Raw genomic sequence first — 22,533 nt, 5'->3', positions numbered from 1 at the left:
CACGGCACCAGTATATGTCTAGAGGTACTGGAACACCAGTCCTTTCCCTTCACCGCTGGAACACGTTTGGGTCTCCAGCGTGATAATGCAAACCCTGTACACAAAGCCAGCTCCATGAAGATCTGCTTTCCATGGGATGGAGTGGAAGATCTCCTAGCATGCTGTGCTGCTATAAAACTTATTGACATCAGTACCGGACCTCACAGTAGAAATCTCCACAAGGACACTCCAAAATAAGTTTTGAGGGAGATGTTAGGTGGTTAAAGCTTTGGACTTTGGATCCAAAAAGTTGAGTTCAAATCCCAGTCAATAACAAGGTGCCATCCCTGGGCCCTCAGGCGAGGCCCTTAACCCCATAGCTGGTCGGTTGTATGAATATGATAAATGTAAGCTCTGGATAAGAACGTCTGTGAAACGCCATAAATGTAAAAACCTAGTGGAACATCTTCCCAGAAGAGTGGAGGTTTTAGCAGTAAATGGGGACTGTGGAATGGAATCTAATGATCTGATGTCCAAAACTTTTCTCCATACGATCTCTAGACACGCCTTCGCTTCATAACGTCCTGAAGATATTGGAGAATGTTCATTCCTTTAAAATTTTCTTCTAAAGCGAAGATGATGTTCTAGTTCTTCCGAGTGCAAAAGTTTGCACACCCACTCAGCACATGGGCCCCCTTCTGTACATAAATACTGAATCTGCTTAAATCCTTCAATCATTACAGGTAATAATATAAGGGAAGGGGGGGATACAAACTTTTACACAAGAGTACACGAGTAACGAATCGGGGACACGGTAAGATTGTGGTTTAAAGCATTTTATTGTTTCTTTTCATTAGAAAACAATAGAAAAAATCTGCAACAAGAGTCGTGTCTTGCTTTCGAGTGAACTGAAATCAGCCACGTGGTACAGTAAAGTGCTTCTACGGTTTTTGACGCCGTCCCGAAAAGGGAACCCCCCCGGGCGGCGGGGTCATTTCAGGAAGCGAGCTTTCTCGGTTAAAGCGAGATCGACCGTCAGGGGGAAGAGAAGCGGTCAGGGACAGTCCGACTGGACAACAACAACAACAACAACAACCTGCTAAACCGAGAAATCCCACTTCATGGAAAGAACCCTGCAGTTTGGAGATCTTCCCCATGAGTCGTTTAGGTTATGGGTGTGAAAAATCAGAAAATCAGACAGTGCTGAATACAACATTGTTTTTCAACCTTTAGGTCACATTGATGTAAAAAGAAAAACAAAAATTACAAATGTGTGTGTGTGTGGGGGGGGGAGAGAAGAGATCTAATCACAACCCCTAATAAAATCAACTCAAATCAGGTTGAAATCCAAAACAGAAATAATGTCGTTCCTCTGAACCTCCATCAGAACGAACGGAAGTGAAGAAACGTGAGGATTAAAAACTCATCCCAGATTTTGTTAAACCCAAACAGCGGTGGGATCCCGAACCCGGGCCGCACTTGGGTGAGCGTTTTTTGAGAACATAACCTATCCGGTGTGTCTGTGTAAAAAAAAAAAAAAAAAAAAAGAAAAGACAAAAAGACGAGTAGAATTGCATCCGGGCGAGTTTAAATACTGATTCGACTTCTGTGTTTGAAATTAGTCTCCAAAACCTACGCCTAGTCTCGTCTCGAACAGCTTCGTGTACAGGTATAAAGGTAGTTTCCCGAGCAAAATGTGAGAAAACCGCTGCATATACAATTCAAGTAAGTCTTACTATAAGACATAAAACCTCCACAAAAAAGATGCAAATGTAGAAATCGGTATAGATATAAAAAAAATTACAATCAGTGTCCTATTCTTTACTGATAGGCTCGAGTGCCGTTTGTTTGTTGTTTTTTTGCAACTTGCGAAAGAAAAAGCACCCGCCGAGCTGAACATTCACCAGGATTATTCGATAGTGTGTGTGTGTGTGTGTGTGTGTGTGAATGGAGGATTTCTTTCTTTTGTTATTTTTCATTTGAAAACATTTACAACTCAAACACTTAAGTCAGTTCCATCGATCTACCGACGCGGAGTCAAAAATGCACTTTTCCGAACGTCCCTCCGGCACAATCCTGCGTTTCCGTGTTACGGGGAAATTACAAAAAAATTAAAATAAAGAAATTAAAAAATTTAAGTAGACGTTACAAAACGAGTCGGGGTGGACAAATCGCGAACCGATGATTAAACTGTTAGTTTTTTTCCTTTCGGAAGAAATTCGTACTCGTTTGTTGGAAGTCGGCTTTGTAAGGCGGCCAGAGGATTTTTCTTTTTCCTTTCCTTCTTGAGAAAACAAAACCTCATTCCGGTGTACGCAATCGAGACGATTTTTTTTTTTCGATTCTCCATTCTGTTAAACACGTCCGAAAAAATTTAATTGCACAATTCAAAGTTGAAACGTGACTTCAAAGGAAAGGGAAACCGCAAGAGACGTTTTTTTTGTTTGTTTTTACGCCTTTTTCTTTTTTTTCCCCACCCTAAGGTTTCTGTTTTCATTTCGGCGTGATGGCGACTCTATGGATTTGTCCACCCCTTCCGAAAACACTGAAAGTAGTAAAATATTGCCTTTTTCATTCACTTCAAATTTCGTTGAGGAAAAAAAAAAAAAAATAATAAAAAAAAAAATTTACAACTTCTGCACCAGCATTTCATCACGTGAATACTAAAAGAAAAAAAAAAAAAAAAAAAGGAGATAAAACGTGATTTGGGGAACAAAGAAATTCTGGACATTTGAACAGCACCTGCTTGAAGATGAAGATACAATAACAACAGTAATAATAATATTAATAACAATAATAAAAAGCATAAAACATCAGCACAGTGTGGCACAGTTTCAGTATTCAAATGGAGGTACAAACAAAAGTAAACGTAAAAAAAAAAGAACGAAAGAAAAAAAATTTTTTCCACTTATTCATACAGCTACATTGCCTTGGAAGACTTTTTTTGTGCGGTTTTCTTTTCCCGACTCATAAATTTTTTTTTCCTGGAATGCTTTTCCATTTTTTGATTTTTTTTTTTTCTTAATTTTTACCTTTATGACAAAAAAAATTAATCTCCCCTGTTGAAAGGTATTTGACAGTGCGTACGAGGCAGCGGGTTTATAAATCACCGTACCATCTGTACCGAACTGAAGGGAACGGGTTTAAATTTTTTATTAATTTTTTTTTATTTCAAAGCCTTATTCCATGACCAACTAGAGTTGATGAGTCACGTAAACAGACGTGTGCTTGTATAACCACATGATCTGTGACATTCCCGTCCCTCCCGGTGTGCACGTTAACGGCTAACCCCTTTTTGCTGATCTTGTCGCCCTACGCCCAAACACGTCGCTCCGAACGTCACGTTTGTGACCTCGAATAGCCGGTTTGGATTTTTCTTTTTTACGATTTCTGGCGTGCCGTTTATGCGTCAGACGTCGAGTCTGAAAAATGTAACGGCTGTAACTAAATTTGGGCGAGATAAAAGCCTCCTAAATGATAGGATGCGGCGTCTTTGAAGTACAATTGTTTTTTTGGGGAAAAAATGTGTCCGAATATTTAAGAACTCTGGCACCAATTGGGAAACAATTTCATTTTAACATCCTCCCCGAAATATATCAAGTGCTTCATTAATTTGGTAGAAGAGGCCAATCGTGATTAGATTTCGTCTGCTGATGACAGGAATTCATTGGCTTTGAAAATGAGGGGAGGTAAAGCGAGGCACTGGCAACACAGGAAAAAAAAAAAATCTCCCAGTATTCTGACAGGTGATGAAGTCGTTAGGAAATTGCATAAAGCGTGGGAATCTTGAGTACGGATGATGGGGGATGTCTGGCCGCGTTCCCGGCAAAACGTTCCTTTCTCGGTTGGAGAAAGAAAATTATATAATAATAATAATAATAATAATAATAATAATTCACAGTGGATCCAGTTGTAAAAGAGGAAGCAGCTGAGGAAAGGGGAAGGGATTCTGTGGGTGTCGTAGTCCTTTGGTGTCTTGAGCGGCTGGCTTCAAAATCTTCTGCCTTTCAAATCAAAAAAATGTGTTTAGCGTATCCGTCTGCGTATCGGCCTCGAACCCTGCCGCTGGGTCCTGACAGAAGTGCTGGAAGAGCCTGAGGATGAATACAGGAGCGAGCGACGCCGCAACCAGGTTCGAGACGGGCCTCAAGATGTCCTCATTTTGCATACGGCGAATACTTCACACGAAAGCGACTTTGATGAGGTACTCCTTCAATGAGGGAGAGGCACGGATACGCAGAGGGACACCTGAACTCAGGGGGTGGCAGAGACTTCACAAAAAAAAATCAACACTTTTTTTTCCCCTCGCCCACTGTCCAGCAGGATGAGAGAATTCGAGACGTTCCTCTGTCTCTCAGGCGCAGTCTCCGATGAGGACAAGCGGAGCAAGGAGCTGGCTGAGCTCGGCGGCAGACACCGGCGCCCCCTTCATGGCGCTGCTCCTCTGCCTCCGTTTGGCCAGTTTGGAGTTGGATGGTGGGGAGAGCCGCATGGAGGACGCGCCGGCCGTCACCACCTGAGGAGACGCCTCTTCCTGCCACTGTGCTTCCAGGTCATCCTGCTCCGCCAGCTGCCGGTTCACAGCCATCGCCTGTCCGGCGTAGAACGTCAGGTCTTTGGCGCTGCTGTTTCTGCTGGCACGGAAGACACCGGCGTATGAGGTAAACTGCTCGTTAGATTCACTAATAAATTTGGTTTCATGCCGCAGACCAGAACTTACCTCTGGAGCAGGATGGAGGTTGGGATTGTATGAGGAGCACCCTGGTGGGAAAAAAAAAAAAAAAAGAAAAGAAACGAAACCGTCACGATGACATCATACCAACACCAAATCCAAATGAAGCGCTTCATGACGGCTGGACATTTTCCTAAGAACTAGTCTTCTTGTAAATGATTTACACCATAGGCAAAATTCACCAGCTGATTCTGAGAATACATTATGGAGGAACTTCACCCTATTCTGTCTCCTAATAGAGAGAGAAAGAGAAAGAGGGAGGAATGAAATAGCCTAGCTCCTTACCCCTTGTACCCACGGGTGCTGGAGAACCTGAGCGGCGCTGAGCCGGTTCTTTGCGTCCCGGACCAACAGTTTGGAGATGAGGTCTTTGGCACTCCAGGAGATATGAGCCCATTCTTTCTCTGGGAATTCGTATTTGCCCTCCTGGATACTCTCGAACAGTGTGTTCTGAGATTGATGGACAACGATAAGAAGCAAAAATTGAGTAATTTTTTAATTAAGCACTCGAAACCAACAAATCCAGAGGTGTTCAAGCTTTGTGCCGAGGTGGACCTACTTGGCAGGCGTGACACGGCTCCCCGTTCTCCCAGCCACAGTCGCTTCCACAGCGGCCCACAAAGGGAGGATAGCCACTCAGCATGATGTACAGGATGACGCCCAGGCTCCACAGGTCACAGCGTTTATCGTATATGGTGGCCTCCTCGTTGAACGCCTCCACCACTTCGGGCGCCATGTATTCGGCAGAACCGCACTGCAATGAGACGGAACGAGGAGAGGCGACTTCGTTAGTCGGTGTACAGGAACGAGGTCAGCATTTGCCTGTTTAACATGTTTAACGTGCACGAAGGGGTGTAGGCGGTGGTGTGTTTTGAGGCGGCAGCTGTTTTTCGGCTGTTTCTGTACGCACGCGGAGATCAAGAGCTTCGAGCAGAGTCATTGTGACCCTCGCACGACGAGATTAGTCCTCCGTGAGATCACCACAATCGGACATAAATAGTGTGTTTGTATGAAACAGAGGGTGAAGCGTGCAGAAAGCCTTGCTCGTGGTCGAGGCGGTCGAGTCATGGAAAGTTTCGAAAACTTGGCTCTGCAAAAACGCCTCCGTTCTGAAACTGGGCCAAATGCCCAAGAAGGGGAAAAAAGGATTGAGTGTCCCAGAAAAAAAAAAATATTAAAAAAACATCACTCAACACCTCTTGCACAACACCACACCCCCACACTGCATAAACAAAACCAAACCACACAGACATGCTCTTTATACATGTATAGATCGCTGTACAAGGATGCAACCGTGTTGCTCCTGGAGAACTAAACATAATCCATCAAAAGCTGCAAGGCTTTGAGGTTAGCTCGGGTAGATTAGATTTTTTTTAGACTGCATTAAGCTCCAGTATTTCAGAACTGCTATCCAGGGTTATGGTTACAAAATGATCCCTTGTGAAACTTTTTTTCCCCCCTTAGAACCCGTGACAAAGAATTTCTAGGTCAAGCGCAGACTTTATCAGCTTAGTGAGGTTACGGAGGTGATTCAATCGTTCATCTCAGCAAAATGACTCCTGAAAGCGGTCTGGTACTTTTCAGCTAGCGATGGCGTATGTTTGCTTTGTTTTGTTTTGTTTTTCAGGGCCTGACGTCGCTCTCCAGGCCTGTTTGCGCAGGCGTTTTGCTTCTTTTGTCTTCCTTGAACGCAGCTGTCGTGCCGCTCCGCCCCGTCGAGCCTTTATGCAGTGCAGGAATTCAGGAGCTGCAGACAAAAGCTCGGCTGTTCTGAATCGCCTCCTCCTCCTCCTCCTCCTCTGCTGCCTGTCTGCTCAACACCCCCCCACATTCAGGCCATCTCTTAACAGCCTCTCCATCAGGGGTCAGACAAAAGACAAGTCCTGAGCTGCCCCAGATGACGGAGTAAACAGTGCTGCTAGCTACTCGGAAGATTCAGTGATTAGCAAACAAGCTTGGTTCGTGTTTCTTTGTTGGTTGAGTCTATAAACAGGAGATATGGGTGCTATCTGTAATAGCAGAAGAGAGGGAGGAGGAGGAGAAATGAGATCGGATGATTACCTGCACTGCAGATTTTCTCTTCCTGTAAGTACTTGGTGCAAAATTAGTGAAGCCTTGCCTTGAGTGTGTGAAAATGACTCTACATGAGAGACAGATGAAGACTTGTTGGCAAACGAAACGTGGGGTTTTCCTGGCCACGTGACAAAGTGGCTTCTCAGCTGGCGTGAGCCGAGTTCATAGCTGTGCGGTGGGAAGATGAGCTCTGCAATGAGCTGTGCCACGACCACACATTTTCTCAGAAATCAAACCCACAATCTTACAGGAAGTGCAACAGAGACTGCATTAGTTAAACCAACAATTTCCTTCAAAAAAAACCTGCATATATAAAACCTTGTGTACAAGAACCTGCCAAGATCCTCGTGATAAAGGTTTATCAAAACAAACAGAAGGCATGTTCTGCACTTCAGCACTTGGCTCCTCCTACCAAACTCGTCCTCCCCTTCCACCACCCAATCACAGCTCAGTTGCTATGCTCAAGAAGCCGAGAGTGTGAAAGAACTTCCCCTAACGCCTGACCTTGCTGCCGCTCTGCGGCTACCAGAGAAACAAAACCAAAAAAAAAGAAAGAGAGAAGTGCAAACATTAAAGGGACGGCAAAGGTACAAAGGAAAGAACGAAATGCGAATCAGACTTCCAACGTCTCAATGCTTTCAAAACTTTTGGTCTGAACCTTGAGATTTGTTGTTTTATAACAACTTGTTCCTGCAATCAAGGTCCTGAGCAGATCCTGTTCCTGAATGGGTCTGAAATGAAAACAAAACGCACAAAAAAAAATATCCCCTGGTGTTCAGATTTGGTTTAAAGGTCTCCGTTATAAAACCTGTTACACGCTGCAGTAACGTGTCGAATGGCTTCGTTTGTGCACGTCTAAACCGTTCTCCTCTAGTTTGTTCTTCTACCCCCGAAAATAGTCTGGAGACTTTCTGAAAGACATGCAGGAGCCTCTGATCTCGGGTTACAACCATATATTTCACTACACGCCACCTACAGTTTTGCCGCCTGTTGTCGCCCCGTCCCATCGTTTTGCAACAGTTTTAATATCGAACACGAGATTAGAATCTAATCCAAAGATATGACCGACGCAGCGAGAAACGGCGCTAATCGCTACGCCTGGGGGCTGATAACTTCTTTATTACAACTCAGGCCTGAATGTTTGTCTCGCTCCGAATTCAAAAAAATTCCAGCCGGCCGTAAAATCCGGCCCTTGACCTCAGAGACATGCTACTCTCGCCAATAAGAGGAAGGCGTTCGGCTGACACCACCCGAGCTCGTCCAATAGCGTGGCGGGAGGAGACTGGGATGATAAGAGCGGCATTGTAAAAACAGCTGGCTTATCTGTGAGCGAGCGACAAAACAGGACTTAACCGATCGTAACCTACTTTTTAATAATAAACCGGTATTAGCCGAATGTAAACACACACACACACAGACACACAGACACACACAGACACACACAGACACACACAGACACACACAGACACACACAGACACACACAGACACACACAGACACACACAGACACAGACATACCGGTGTGAGGAGCTCTGGAGTGGAGATAGGAGAGCTATCACTGTTCAGCTTGATTCCACTGCCCAGGTCGAAATCACAAATCTTCACCGGTGAAATCTGAAAGGCAGAAGACTGGAAGTCAGGAACTTGTCCACACTTATTCACAGCAGGGTTCCTACACATTTCTGTTTTTTTGTATTCTGTAAATTTTCCAGATTCAAATATGTGGATTATGAAGGGTTCTCTTTGAAAGCGTATATTTTTCTCTTCCGTCCACACCGAGATGGCGAGAAGGCTTTCGGGGGAAAAAAAAATAATAAAAAATTTTTTTAAATGGTGACGCATTTCTGGTCATTGTGGTCGACGTTTCAAAGAGCCAAAAGTAAATAAACTATCACTGTTTTTAAAAAAAAAAAAAAAAAAAAAAAAAAAAAAAAAAAAAACGCTGTTTTCTAATTTATCCGGATTAATTTTTTTCCATACTCTGTGTTCAAATAATAATAATAATAATCCAGACCTAAAAATCGGTCAAATTCAATTCCATACTTTTACAGAATGCATAGGAACCCTGTTGATCTACTCTCATTTAAAAAGTCAAAACAAAACAAATAAAACAGACTCACCCTGTCTTCATGTTCACACAAGATGTTTTCAGGCTTGAGGTCTCTGTGGGCCATGCCTAAAGGACACACACACACATGTCATGCGTTTAGAAATGATTTCGGTTCTCCAGGGCTTTGGAGGGATGACAAAAGAGCAACTCAGTAGAATTATGTTTCCAACACACTGCGTTGCCAAAGAGCGGCTATAAATAGAGGAGCGTACGAATGTCTTCCAGGAGAAGATAAGACATGAGACCCTCTGTGAGGTTCTTAAAACTTCAAGGAAGCGATACGGAACACCGAAATGGGATCTGGGTCAGGATTTGATATCACCCCCCCATCTTTACCTATAATTATACTACACGTGTGAGTCTGTGAGGTCATTCTCTAATCCAGATACGTGAACTCGCTCACCTTTGTTGTGCAGATAGTCCAGAGCGCTTGCGATGTCCTGCACCACGATGCTCGCTTCCTGTTCGCTGAAGTGTCTCCGTTTGTGAATGTGGGTCAACACAGAACCTGAAGAAAAAAAACAAACAGGGAAAACCTTCAACACCGGTTTGTTCGAGCACGCGCACGCAAGATTGATTTCATCCTCTTTAGCGGGTGGAGGACGTTCGCGAAATCTACGCACCTCCTCTCAGCTTCTCGAACACCAGGTAAAACTTATCCTCCTCCTCGAAGAACTCCACGAGCTCCAGGATATTTCTGCAGGAGCACAGGATGACTGGGTTCAGAACTTTTTTTTTTGTTTTCGGTCCGTGCGCACAATAATAAGCCCGGGTTCTACGGGAGGTCTGGGGCACTTCTCACAGGGTCAGTGTGCAGATCGTGGCTTCTGCCTAATACCTTTTCCAAAGCCTGGCTAATTAAAGCGATGTATGTAAGGGCTTAGAGAAGAGGTTACCTGTGGCCCTGGCACTGGTACAGCATCTCTACCTCCCTGAACACACGACTTCGACTATGTCCTGGTCTCTTCTCTATGATCTGCAAACAAAAACAAACACAAAAAAAAAAAACCAACACAAATAATTTAATAAATAATTACGTAACTGTAGATTTTGCAGTTTACAAATCATGTCCACAATCTGAAAGTCTGTGCAGCAGCTGCGAATGTTGTCCTCCACCCCTAAATATATCCTAACCCATATTCCAGCCCCAGGAGGCCCATGGCATTTCAAACACAAAGCCTTTGCGGTGTTTGCGGGCTGCATTCCGTGGACGATAAAAGCGCATCGAAGGCGGAACGAGCTAAATTGGGCCTAGAGGTTAGAGGAGCGCTGGAATCGGTTGTTGACAGTAAACTGCTCTCACTCTCGAAAACCCCCTCAATACCCCCCACCCACCCACCCTCTCGCCATGCTAGACGTGACTGGATTAGCGGTGCCAGTGAGAGACGAGCAGAGCACAATGTAGCTCCTGGATTAGAGCCTGGTGTTCAGAGCAACTCTGCATTCCCCTATGAAACCGCAGTGCTCCTGAGTCAGCAAACCTCCGAACACAAGCCACAAAAACCCGTACTGTACTCTGGAACTGAAGATCTTTGAACGTGGGGAATCAAATCCATTGCACTTCATTATCCCCATCCCATAATTTATTCCTGACGGTATAAATTATTTCATCACACAATCGTATTCTCAACATCCTGCATCACACGTTGTGCAGATCGTTTCCTTACGACGTCACACTCCTGAGTGCTTCCTTCCTTTAGTGGATGAACAGCACCATAAATTCTCACCGTTCCTTCAAACGGTTGCACTAATAGAGCAAGTGTGTAAAAAGAAGCCAGGCCTGTGAACACGACAACCAAAAGTGCAATCAGTGAACGTGTGCGCGACTAAAAGGGAGAAGGGGGAAGGCTACAACTCGAGGCAGACAGTTTTCGCTCACTTCTTTTGTTCAGACTTGGAAATCGACGCACCCCCCACCCCTGCACCTTAGGGAGGGGGTGGGGTGACCATGACATCTGGTCTCAATTTACCGCGCCCCCTCCCACCAAAAACGTCCCTCATGGAGATAAGGAGACACGACCCCCCCCTCAGGAGAACAAAGCCCTGCAGAGAGAGGGTTGCCTGTGCAAAAGTTTTCTACCAAAAAAAAAAAAAAAAAAGCTCCTAGTTGTATGAATGAAGACATTCATTATATTTATTTATTTATTTTTAAAGGTAATCGTTTATATTTTTTTTTTCACACGAAAAAACTGAACAAGCTCAGACGCTCCGCTTCCTCGAAGTGTGTTTAACGAGGGAAACAAAACAAAAATCACGAGGTGCTGCGCCTCTGGCATGTAAAACTTTCTTTAGGCCACACCTAACATCTTCATACAGGAAAGCGGGTAAACATTTCGGGATGCAACCTCGGGCCGTTCCCCCCCCCCTCCCTCTTCCTCACTGGTGTGTGTTTTGGCAGACGTTCCAGGACAGAACACAATGTTCCCGCCGCTGCCTGGTGCGCGGGCCAATGGGAGCGCGGAACCCGAGGAGGATGTGACCTGCCCGGCGTTCCGATTGGCCGCCGTAACGGATGATCTAACGAAAACAGGAAGGGGGAGCTTCTTTGCTGAGCCAGCGCTGCTGAATAGAGCGGCGGAGCGACGGTTCAAAAACATCCTCTTTTTCTAAACATGACCCGGAGAGGGTACAACCACGATCAAAGTGCTGCCGCCTTTTCAATCTCGACTCGTATTTAGGATTGAAAAGTTCATACACTCAAGGAAGAAAACACAGAACCTGAATAAATGCGTTCGAGTAACAAAACAACTCGATCTTGGGAGCATTTGCAGCGTTTCAGACAGCAAACACGCTCACAACAACAACCTGCGGCTGTGTGCAGATGTCGGCTCTGCTTCCAGTAACCTGTTCTATAAGTTCCTGGTAATGTCACGAGTGCCAAAGGGTAATCCCGTTCAAAACGGCGCGCCGATAAGCATCTTTTAACCCGCGTGGTTGACATGACGCGCATGCTTTCGCTTGTTTGATCTCTGAGAAGGTAAATTTCGAAGCGAGACGGGAAGCGGGTCGTACCTTTACAGCGTATTCCTTCTGCGTGATTTGGCTGATGCAGGTCTGCACTTTTGCATACGCTCCCTCTCCTAACACTTCATCCTGCAGCTTATAGACATCTGGAAGGAGAAGATGGCGAAAAGGGGAAACTCGATCAATGGCAATGAGACGGTACGGTCGTTCCTCCAGAGGACCACATGAGACGATCATGTGAGACAATAGCAAAATATACAGTGTGCACAAATATCCAACATGAAAATATATCCTCATGGCAGTATGTACAATGGCACCATATAGTAGACTATATAAGTGGACTGTAAAAAAAATAATAAATAAAAAAGAAAGAAAGCATTCAGTCTTAGACCCTGACTGTTACACTCACCCTCAAACCGCCCTGAGAAGCTGTCTGTGGCTCTGCACCTCTTTTTCTTCTTGTTCCGCTTCTTGGCATCGGGGATGTCGATCGGCTGGCTGGATGGCATACCTTTGTGTCGGCATGAAAAAAAGAAACACGGCAAAAAAAAAAAAAAAAACGGTTAGAAGAAGCCGATCCTGTTTTTGAAGCAGGACCGAAAAGCCTTGGCGGATGATTGAGCGTGCTATAAAGTGACCGAGTTTGGACTCTTTTACTTCTGTGGACGTCCCACAATTCACTGGGAAACCTCCAATCAGCAAGACAGGAAAAAAAGACTTTGAAGGGAAATGCATGCACTGGTTTTGACGTCCGTCGGGGGGGGGAAATGTAAAGCCACAAACCCGAGGCAAATCAGAGACGTCAGAAGCGAAGGCTTTTTACTCACCGGGGCGAGTGGAGCAATCGAAATTGAAGGCAGGATCATGAAGGTGGGATCCGGTTTTGGAGAATTCATCCGTTTCGAATGGATTTTGGCCCTGAAATAAAGAAGTTACATTTTAAACAAAATGTGTGCGTGTGCGCACGCGAGTTTGCACGTGCATGTGTACGTTTCTCATAACGTCGACTGTTACTAACGTGTAATTGTTGCTAAATTAGTTATTAATAACCGACGTGTTGACAAATTTTCCGAAATGCCCAGTTTTTAATAACATGAGCCGACGCACCTTGAAAGAGCGATGAAATCCGGTTACGGCGGTCATCTTGTTCTGCACCATTTTGCTTTCTGGTTCGCTGATTTTTATTCCCTGATTGGATCAGTGGCTCCCGGCAACAACGGTTTTGCTTAGCTGGAGTGACTGGTCTCACTTCGCTAGCCCGATGTCTGGTGACTGCGGTGCTTTAAACGGGAAACCTGAAAAAAATAAGCAACAATAAAAAAAGTGAATCAGTTGGCGTTCAGAAGTAGGTGCAGAACATCAATCAGGGCTGCAACGTGACACCTCAGCGTCAAAACATCGAGACGCAGAAACAAGTTCCTGTCTGTGTGCCAACAGCCGCGAAGCGATCCTGAGTGCCAACAATAACATCCAGACTAGCAGGAATAACTGATAATGCCTAATTATGCTGCTCCATACAATAACACCCATAAATCCATCTCAGTGTCTCGCCCTCGTCACGCTGTTTATAAACACGCGCGGAATAAAATTCAATAAAAAGACGTAATTATGCAAATCTATGACCTAACCAATAAAATCATTCCTTATTGTCATAGCTAACGATGCATTTAACTCCAGTACAAAATCAATATTTTCCTCTCACATGGTGATCGATTTCACCAACACCCAAAACATCTCCATCTGAATGAACATATCAAAGTTCAAATCCATTCATTTTTTTTGGTTTTCAAAGAAAGAACTGATTGATCCGGGTTCAGCATTCCAGACTTTTTCCAGGAAGAATGTTAAATCCTCAATGAAATGTGAAATCTATTATAAGAGGCTGTGACGGCCTTCATTCCATCCCTTGCAATCCGGAAAGCCGTTACAATATTCCAATACAATTCCCAAGTCTGGAAAAAGGAATTCCATCAATTCATTTGACTTTCCATTCGACTCCATTACAATCCTGTAACCGAGATATCTTCAATAATTAATTATACGGAACACAAATATATGCATACGTTAAAGAAAAACTTATGTTAAATGTATTAGTGTCCTATTGAATAAACCTCATCAGAGTTCAATTGAATTTTTTTTGGGAAATATTATGGAATTTTCTGGAAAGATCCAGGCCATGCACATTATCACTAGCATACCAATAAAGCTATGCAAAAAAACACTCCAAAAATTAAAACTATTACAGATGATTGACTATTCAATTCATTAACACATTAAGTCACATCAATTACCAGCAACTCAAATTCACTAATAATTTATATACAATTACAGTCTCCTGATACAAGAGCCGTATCCCAAATTGCGCGCTTAGTGCATACCTAAGCGCACTATATAGGCTACGAGCACCCTTATTTCCGCCTCGAAGTAGTGCACTTGTGTAGGGAATCAATGTCAATTTGGAACAACGCCCGTTCCTGTACGTCCGTTGGGGAAAAAACCGAATGATGAAATAGTCATAAACGGCGTCTAAACTGTATCAGTCACTAATTTCTTCAAAATTGACATAAAAACCTTTAAAAATCACTCAAATAAATAACAAAAGAACTAATTTCGAGGTTATAGGAGTCAATGTTGAGATTATTGTTAGCACGAGCCGAGGCTGAAATGCTAAGACACAAATCCAAATCCAAATCCTACCTGTGGAAAAATAGTAATAAAAAAAGGAATACGTGCTCACCCCGTTGATCTGAAATTAAAGCTCCAGTCTGGTTGCCGTTGTGCGACCCCTCGGTTGTCCGTGTGGTCCTGGACCCGACACTGGTCTACTGTGTGGAAGATACGGAGAACTGCGCGATGGTGCTTATATAACTTCACTGTTGGATCAGCCCCGCCCCTTGTTCAGACTAAACTCCGCCCCTCGGCTAGGAAACACACAAACACGGTGACGTTTTCAGTTTCAGAGCTGCCTGCCTTTGTCCGCTTTTTCACATAAAATTATATACATATAAAAATATATATGTACAATATTTAAACATGAACAACTACTATAACATATATATTTCATAAAAAAGTTAAATCTTAAATGTGGGCGGTAGATGTAGTGCACTTCCGTTATATGATACATTAAGAGAGCTCGTGCATGATGCAAGTTTCTGTAATAACCCAAGCTACTGTCATCTATCCATTCATCCCTCCATCCATCCATCCATCCAACCAACCATCTAATCCTTTATTCCACATCCATCCATCCATCTATCCATGCTTCCATCTATCCTTCCAACCCTCTCTCCATGAATCCAATCATCTAATCCTTTGATCTATTCCTTCATTCCATCCATCCAACCATCTAATCCTTCATTCCATCCATCCACACAACCATCCATCCATCCACACATTCATCCATCTATTCATCCATCATCCATCTAATCCTTCCATCCGTCCATTTATCAATCCCTGACGACCTTCATCCATCCATCTATCCATCCATCCATCCATCCATCCATCCATCCATCCACACATCCATCCATTCACACATCCATCCATTTAGTCGTCCATTCTTCAATCAATCTATTTTTCCATCCCTTCCTTCCAGATGTCCATTCTTTCATCCATCTATCCATTCATCCATCTATCCTTCCATCCGTCCATCCATTCATCCAATAACGTTTTGAGAGAAACTGAGTCATGATTCCATTCATATAGCGCTTAGTTATAACACGATGCCATTTGCATTTAAATATAGAAAGGCTATTTTCAATAGTGAGCAACACTCTATTAATACTTTTTTTAAAGGTGCAGCAGTTGATTTTTAATCCTTATTAATTTATGAAACAATGTTTTTTGTTTAATAAGTTGTAAAAACATAATAAACTAATAAACTTGTTTGAAAAACTGACTTACGGTCCGGTGAGTTTCCTAATATGAGACCAAAATCTGAGCCAGAATCATACACACATAAGAACAAGATCTATAAAGGTGTTTGTATACTTTTGGGTTTACATTAGTTCGTATTTTACAAGCTGTTACATCACTATATATGCAAATGAATATGTAAAATGTATGTAAATATACCCTTGTAGTAATGATATTCATAATAACATGATCTGACCATTAAAAAAAATCTAACTGGGTTGGTCTCTCCGGCTCTGTTGTGTATATTTGCAGTTTTGTTTCCTATCATACGCATGTACCCGCTACCAATCTGGTAGTCGAACTGTGTCATCCATTAAAGTTACATTTTAGGGCCGACATTTTCATATTTTCTCCTCCTGTTATTCAGAACACTTAATCAAATACAGCAACAGTGGGAGATATCGCCAGCTTCAGGGACTTGTAAGTCTTATTGACTGTTTAAAGGACATCAGGTTTCAGCTACGTCATCATTATCCGCAGCTAAATAATGATAAACCAGAAATCGCTGTTATTAGCGCCCTTATCTACGAAGGTTACAAATCGCATCAAGAGCCTTGGGAAAGTTATTTACGACACCCAGCCACCCAGCTCAGCTTTAAGGAGCACATTAGTAATGGTTGCAATGCAGCACCGTGTTAGAAATATATTCAAGGAACGTGACAATCTGGAATTATCTACCGAAGATAGCGAGACCATTCGGCGATTTTTTCAACCTGTTACTAGATTACAAAGAGTACATGTAGAGTAAGATTTCAGATAACACCTGGTTTCCAAACAGTGCTTTTTGTCCATTATCATCAAATCCAAACTCCCCCTTTTCAGATGCTCAGATACTAATTTGTATTGTATTGTAGCAGATTCAGCGGTGTTAAGGATCTTTTGTGCGTTTATCTTTTAAAGCTATTTTCTGGTGCCTAGTTAAATTTTTTTGCAGGATGCTCAGGAATTCTTTTTGCTTGTGAGGCTTCAAAACCTGAGCACTCAACTGTCGAAAGCTTCTACAAGCTAATAAAATACACCCAGGGATTCATTTCTTCTGTTGCTCCTGCAAGAAAAGTGTCACCTTCTGTTCAAATATTCACTATATAACAAATTGAAATACAAGATCGACGTCCTGAAATAAACCCTCAGCGCGTTCACGTGACACACCGTGCTTCTAGGAAAACACTCGCAGCTTCTGGACTCTGGAACGGAGTGGTACACACTCTCACACCGGTGTTAATGAAATACCTCGCTTTTGTGCTCCTCGTTCTTTGAAAGAACTGTTCAGAGAAACATTCGGCTTTGGGAAAAGTGAAACGTGGGCCATGCATTTGTTCTGTAGCTTGTAATGTATTTTGTTAGCTGTGCACTGTGTGTGTGTGTGTCAGAAGCATAAAAGGTAATCAGATGCAGAAGGTGCAGCATGTGACTCCATGAAAGATGAGCGAAAGATCTCGAGGTTCTCTGCTTACATGTGGCTTAGAGGTTTTTTTCCACCTCAAGCGGTCCAACGAATCCTGCGTTCCCCCTCCCTTACCGTTTAAGGACACCTAATAAAGTGGAATCTTACGACTCTCTTTTTACGCCTTCCTTCCCTCCCTCCCTTTCTCTTTCTCTCCCTCGTTCTCTCTCTTCTGACCTACAGACTCACTGTTGAAAGCCGAAGCAGACATTGCGAAAGCTCTGCCTGCTGCCTGGGGAGGGAGAAAGCACATGATGCAATTCCTGGTGATGTTGACAACAAGCCGTGTTTTGAAGCAGGAACGAGGGTTACTCGCGGGACAGCACGAGCACAACGTCGTTATAAAAAAAAAAGGGCTGATGGGGCACTTCAGGTTCACTCGCTGCCTGGAATGTGTTTTACAGACCCGGCTGACATCTGCTGACGTCTGATTGGCCTGGGCCATGTAGGTGTTTCATTGTCTGTCCTATGTGCTAAATGTAAAAGTGTTGACGGTAAATGTGTGTATGTGTGGACATTCCGACAGGGTGGGACATTCACATGCTATGTGTAATATAAACTGGAATGCTTAAACCTATATATATAGAATTTGAGGATAAAAAGGACCTGGGATCTTTGAACGCATGACACTAGAGGACTGTCCACTTCCAGATCACCTTTTAATTTGGGAAATGATAAATCCTTTACATACATCAATAAGGAACTCAGACACGACTAAAATATAGCTTTCCGGAATAAAAGCAGTTATTTTTATGCCCCTAATTTCGTTAAATGTTGCCCTGTTAGTTATTATGTCATGGAAAACTCTCTGAGATGAAAGTAAACGAGCACAGGCTCTAAACGAATTTTGTTATCTTCTGATACTGGGGCACATGGCTGCCTTTATCTCGCTCAGACCACAAAAAAAAACAGCCTTTTTGCTTAGTTATACGAGGTGGTATAAAAAATATTTCGAGACTAGTTTCGTAACTCGCCAACAGATGGCAGCACAAGGCTGCACGCACAGTCACGGGGAGCGCCGAACTTCATAAGTCAAAAAACGTCGTCCATGTGTACATCGGGAGCTGTGCAACCGGTGCCATACTGATCACATGAGTTACCACGTCTGCTATTCTGACCATTCTCCTCACACGTTATTCTCACATGTTAGTTTCTCGTCTGAAACAACGTAACCTCACTTCTGCTCATACGTTACTCGCCAGATTTGGCTCCTGCTGACCCTCTTCCCGAAGTTAAAGATCCAGCTCAAAGGTCACCGTTTGAACACAAAAGCGCGAATTACAGAAGGTGCTTGACACGCTTTCAAAAAGAAGACGTCCAGGACACATTCCAGAAGCGGTTGGTACGATCGGAGCGCTGTATTGCTGTGCAAAGGGGGCTATTTTACAGGTGGCAGCGTGTAAACATAGATAAATAAAGTCGTTTCTTGTAAACAGAGCGAGTCTCGAAACGTTTTGAAACCACCTCGTATCTGGAAGATCTTTAGTGACCTGCTATAAAGATCCGACTTCCACCTTATTTAACACCTTTGGGATACAGTTTTCATGCTGACTGATCCCCAGGTCACCTCACATCACCTACATCAGTAACTGATTTTACTCACACCCTTGTGGCTGAATGAGCACAAATCTAAACAAAATCTAGTGGAAGCACTTCCCAAAAGAATGGAGCTTATTATAACAGCAAATGGGGACATAGAAATCTTGTGTATCTTTTAAATCAAATGCATTTTTAAATATCACACTCAAGTCTAACATTGTGTACTATTTCAGTTTTCTCCATCCTCCTGAGCAAAGCGTTACACAGACACAGAGTGACATTTACCAAGAAAAACCAAAGGAAATGCAACGAAAGGGTGAGATGAAAGAAAAAGAGCAACTGCTGATTAAAAAAAAAAAAAAAACTATTTTGGTTTGTAAAGTGGAGCCGGAAATTAGTTGTTAATTACCTATCTACCGATCTATACCTAGTCTTCCTGACAGTGTTCGGGGCTCAGACACGTTTCACATCATAACCTTGTGCTTCAGAACATCTGATCACATGCACATTATCAACTTGTGCTGTTAATATCATGAACAGCAGCTACGCTAATTTCTCTCCACTGCTTCTCTTTCTCTCCCCATCCCGAGGCATCCTGAGGTTTGGCCAGCTCCAGTCACGTCCTACCTCATCAAGATTATGGACCTTTGAAAAAGTAGATGCCGAACTCGCAAACATCCCGAACCATCTAGAGACGTACCAGTGCCAATTGGATCCCACTACATGTGTGAAGTTTTGACATTGGACCTCCTGGAGTGTTTAAAGGCTCTGGCATGAAGAAGCTGGTGCTGGATCTGTGATGATCACAAATGTTGAGCTCAGTAGCTCCTACTTTTATACCAAAGGCTGTAGAAAGAACATTTACTTATAATCTTATACTCCTGTACTCATGTTAGTTCTCACTCTCCAGTGTTCTGTATTTTTGAAAGATTTATGATCAAACTCTTGATATCACCCAAATGAGGATGGGTTCCCCTTTTGAGTCTGGTTCCTCTCAAGGTTTCTTCCTCATAAAGTTTTTCCTTGCCACAGTCTCCACAGCTGCTCATCAGGGATAAACACACACCATTCACCTTGACTGTTGATTTCTGTAAAGCTGCTTTGAGACAATGTCTGTTGTGAAAAGCGCTATAGAAATAAACTATCGATCTGCACAGACCAAAGTTTATGGGATGTTGCTGCTCGATAAAGCGGACTTGCATGCTACGTCCTGAGCTTCAAGATGGATGTGTGTGTGAGTGTGAGTGTGTACCAGTGTGTTGGAGTAGTGCTGGAATGTGGGTGTGTATACACAAGTCACTACTCCTATTCTATTACATCTGAATATTTTCCAAGCTGGCAGCTACGGTGTACACACCATCGAGACTTACTGCCGCTTCTACAGGCAATAACACTGCAGAAACACGAGCCTGTGGAGTTCAAGGCCTTCGTCTTTCATCCAAAACCTCCTACCAAATCAGAAACAGAACACACACCTGCCTGCAGCCCTGGAATCATATACAGAGAGACAGAGGTCTGTTCAGAGGTCAGAGTTCCCACACAAACAGTAAACAATTTTGAGATTGGATTTAATAATATTAATAATTTTGAAAACAAATCTTGCCATATGACCAAATTGTCAATGATTAACTTCACTCCTTCATGTGAATGATGGTGATTTATATCCGATTGTATATAACAGACCGGTCCATTTGCACCGATCTGGGCTAGACCTTCTGTTCAGTTCTGCTCTGTTCCTCATCGTAATTCGTCTGTTTGCGTGTTTTTTTGCAGATGCTCATGATAACCACGTTCCAAACGATCACACAATCGCTCACATGAATCTGTTACTTAAACACATTCATCACTATGAAATATTCCAAATATCTCACAAGCCACATGTTCAACAGGATGTTGCATCATTCCGATGATCTTGAAAAATCTGAAAAGTCAGGGATCATAAAAAACTCAGAGACTGAAATTTATGGGAGAGTTTAAGAGCACTAAACTCAGAACTTGGACATTTTTGACACGTGGCCTCCACCATTCAGCAACAATGAACACTATTTCCAACAAGAACTGGAAACTTCCAGCATTGTGATCATTGTTGACTAGAAGAGGGCGTGTCCACTGATGCAATAAAGTTAAAAAATGTGTAACTTGATCCGGTTCCCGATTTGTTATCAATGCTGGACCATTTAATTAAAAAATTACTAATAGCAACCAGTAGTAGACCGGTGACTTGTGTGTGAATGAAGATAGAGCGTTACATAGTAATCTCCATTAGAAAGTCTAAAGAACGTCTCAATCTTACTAAAGTTGCTCACGTTGTCACGTGTCACCCGGAGCAACGTGACTCCGTCTTCACGCCATAAAAGGGAAACCCACTTGACTTAACTTAAAATAAAGTCTCTTGTTTTTGCTCTCCATTTTTTTTTAGCAAGCATGCTGATCCCTGGAAGGGTTTCTATAAAATTTTGTTGGTTGGGGGCGTGGCTTATCTTAAAGACGTCATTCAACATGAAGTCACAACTTCCAGTTTCAAGGGAGTTTAACCACAATGTGTGTAATGTTGTGATTATGAGTGTTTAAAAGCACATTTTCTTTAATTCAACCTTTATTATTATTATTATTATTATTTACAATTTACAGCCTTTTTTACTTATTTAAACACTTTCGTAAATGTTATATATAACTTCCACAAAGGAAATATCGACCTATAAATCAAATATATCGAATATTTCTGTATCGATTGTTTTGTCATATCGTCCTCTTGTATGTAAACAAAAAAAAAAAGCGCGTTGCGTCATCAGAGAGCGACAAATGGATAACAGTAAAACGTGCAATGACGAAGAATTCAAGTGTCTGATGCAACTCTGAACCGCATTAACACACACACACACACACACACACACACAAAAGCAAGCAATCTGGCACGTAGCAGCGCCGAGGCCACGCCCATTACCGAACGGCCGGTCTGGCTCCGCCCACTGACGCATGATGTTCTCTTTATTCTCGCTCTCTCAGGCACGTTCCAGAACAAAACAAAGAGCAGACCGGCTGGAACCGGCTGCGCAGAGTCAGCATAAGGGTTGCCAGATCTGCGAAAATCACAATAAACTTTACACTGAAATCAGAAATCAGAAAGAGCTTCCTTGCCAAGTGTGTTTGCACATACAAAGTATTTGTCTTGGCAAAAGAAGCTTCCAGTACACAGAGACATCAAAGACAAGAACAGAGATACCAAAAAAAAAAAGATATGTAAATAAAATGCAGATGTAAATAAAAACAAAACAGAAATGAACAGAATTTGGATGTATATGTGTAGTATATAAGTGTAATACAATAGAATAAAATGTAAGATTTAACTAACATGAAGGATAGTATTAAAAATGTATAGAATCTTCCAGAATGTATAGAACATTCGCAGAATATTAAAACTCTAAAGTTATGACAATCATCTCCAAATTTGTTATTCATTTTACAAAATAGCCTCATACAACATAACATAAACGCGACATAAAAGTTTTTTTTATATCTTCACTGTAAGTGTTCATTTTTCAGATTTCCAGTCTAATTTTCAATCTATTCAGGGTTTTTTTTCCAGAGGAACCTACACCTGAAACCTGTCCTCCAACACGTTCAGGGTGTTTGAGTTGACCCCTGATGGATGTGGGTAGTTGTTTTGGGACAAAACACCATTTTTAGCTGTTTCTAGTTGTGATCGAATGCAGATCTGATCGGTTTAATCATAAACCGCTTTCAAAACAGAAAGTGAAAGTTTTTTGGTATTTTTGGTTGT

The 22,533-nt window shown here is 42.7% G+C and overlaps 1 protein-coding gene across 2 annotated transcripts; it reads right to left on the bottom strand.

Annotated features, from left to right (window-relative positions):
- Positions 1–799: 799 nt before the first annotated feature.
- On the bottom strand, positions 800–14,729 carry mknk2b (MAPK interacting serine/threonine kinase 2b). Of its 2 annotated transcripts, none has more exons than XM_046871010.1 (14): positions 14,595–14,729; positions 12,965–13,152; positions 12,685–12,775; positions 12,267–12,368; positions 11,906–12,003; positions 9,790–9,869; positions 9,517–9,590; positions 9,297–9,401; positions 8,904–8,959; positions 8,302–8,397; positions 5,271–5,465; positions 4,997–5,161; positions 4,700–4,740; positions 800–4,613 (listed from the first exon to the last, which is right to left on the bottom strand). In XM_046871010.1, the coding sequence occupies exons 2-14, from the start codon at positions 13,013–13,015 to the stop codon at positions 4,334–4,336; spliced, it is 1,434 nt and encodes a 477-aa protein (XP_046726966.1). In that variant the 5' UTR covers positions 13,016–13,152; positions 14,595–14,729; the 3' UTR covers positions 800–4,333. The 2 variants fall into 2 exon arrangements, with proteins under 2 accessions (XP_046726966.1, XP_046726968.1); XM_046871012.1 differs by having other exon boundaries at positions 800–4,610.
- Between the last annotated feature and the right edge of the window lie 7,804 nt (positions 14,730–22,533).

This window comes from Silurus meridionalis, chromosome 17 (assembly GCF_014805685.1).
Source record: "Silurus meridionalis isolate SWU-2019-XX chromosome 17, ASM1480568v1, whole genome shotgun sequence".
Lineage (NCBI taxonomy): Eukaryota > Metazoa > Chordata > Actinopteri > Siluriformes > Siluridae > Silurus > Silurus meridionalis.
This window is presented reverse-complemented; position numbering and strand designations above follow the sequence as displayed.

Coding starts and splice junctions, on each gene's coding strand:
- mknk2b (XM_046871010.1), bottom strand. CDS start 13,015: ATGGTGCAGAACAAGATGACCGCCGTAACCGGATTTCATCGCTCTTTC. Junction 5,466..8,301: donor CTCCAGAGCTCCTCACACCG/GTATGTCTGTGT, acceptor GTCTCATTGCAG/TGCGGTTCTGCCGAATACAT. Junction 5,162..5,270: donor AGCCGTGTCACGCCTGCCAA/GTAGGTCCACCT, acceptor CATCAATCTCAG/AACACACTGTTCGAGAGTAT.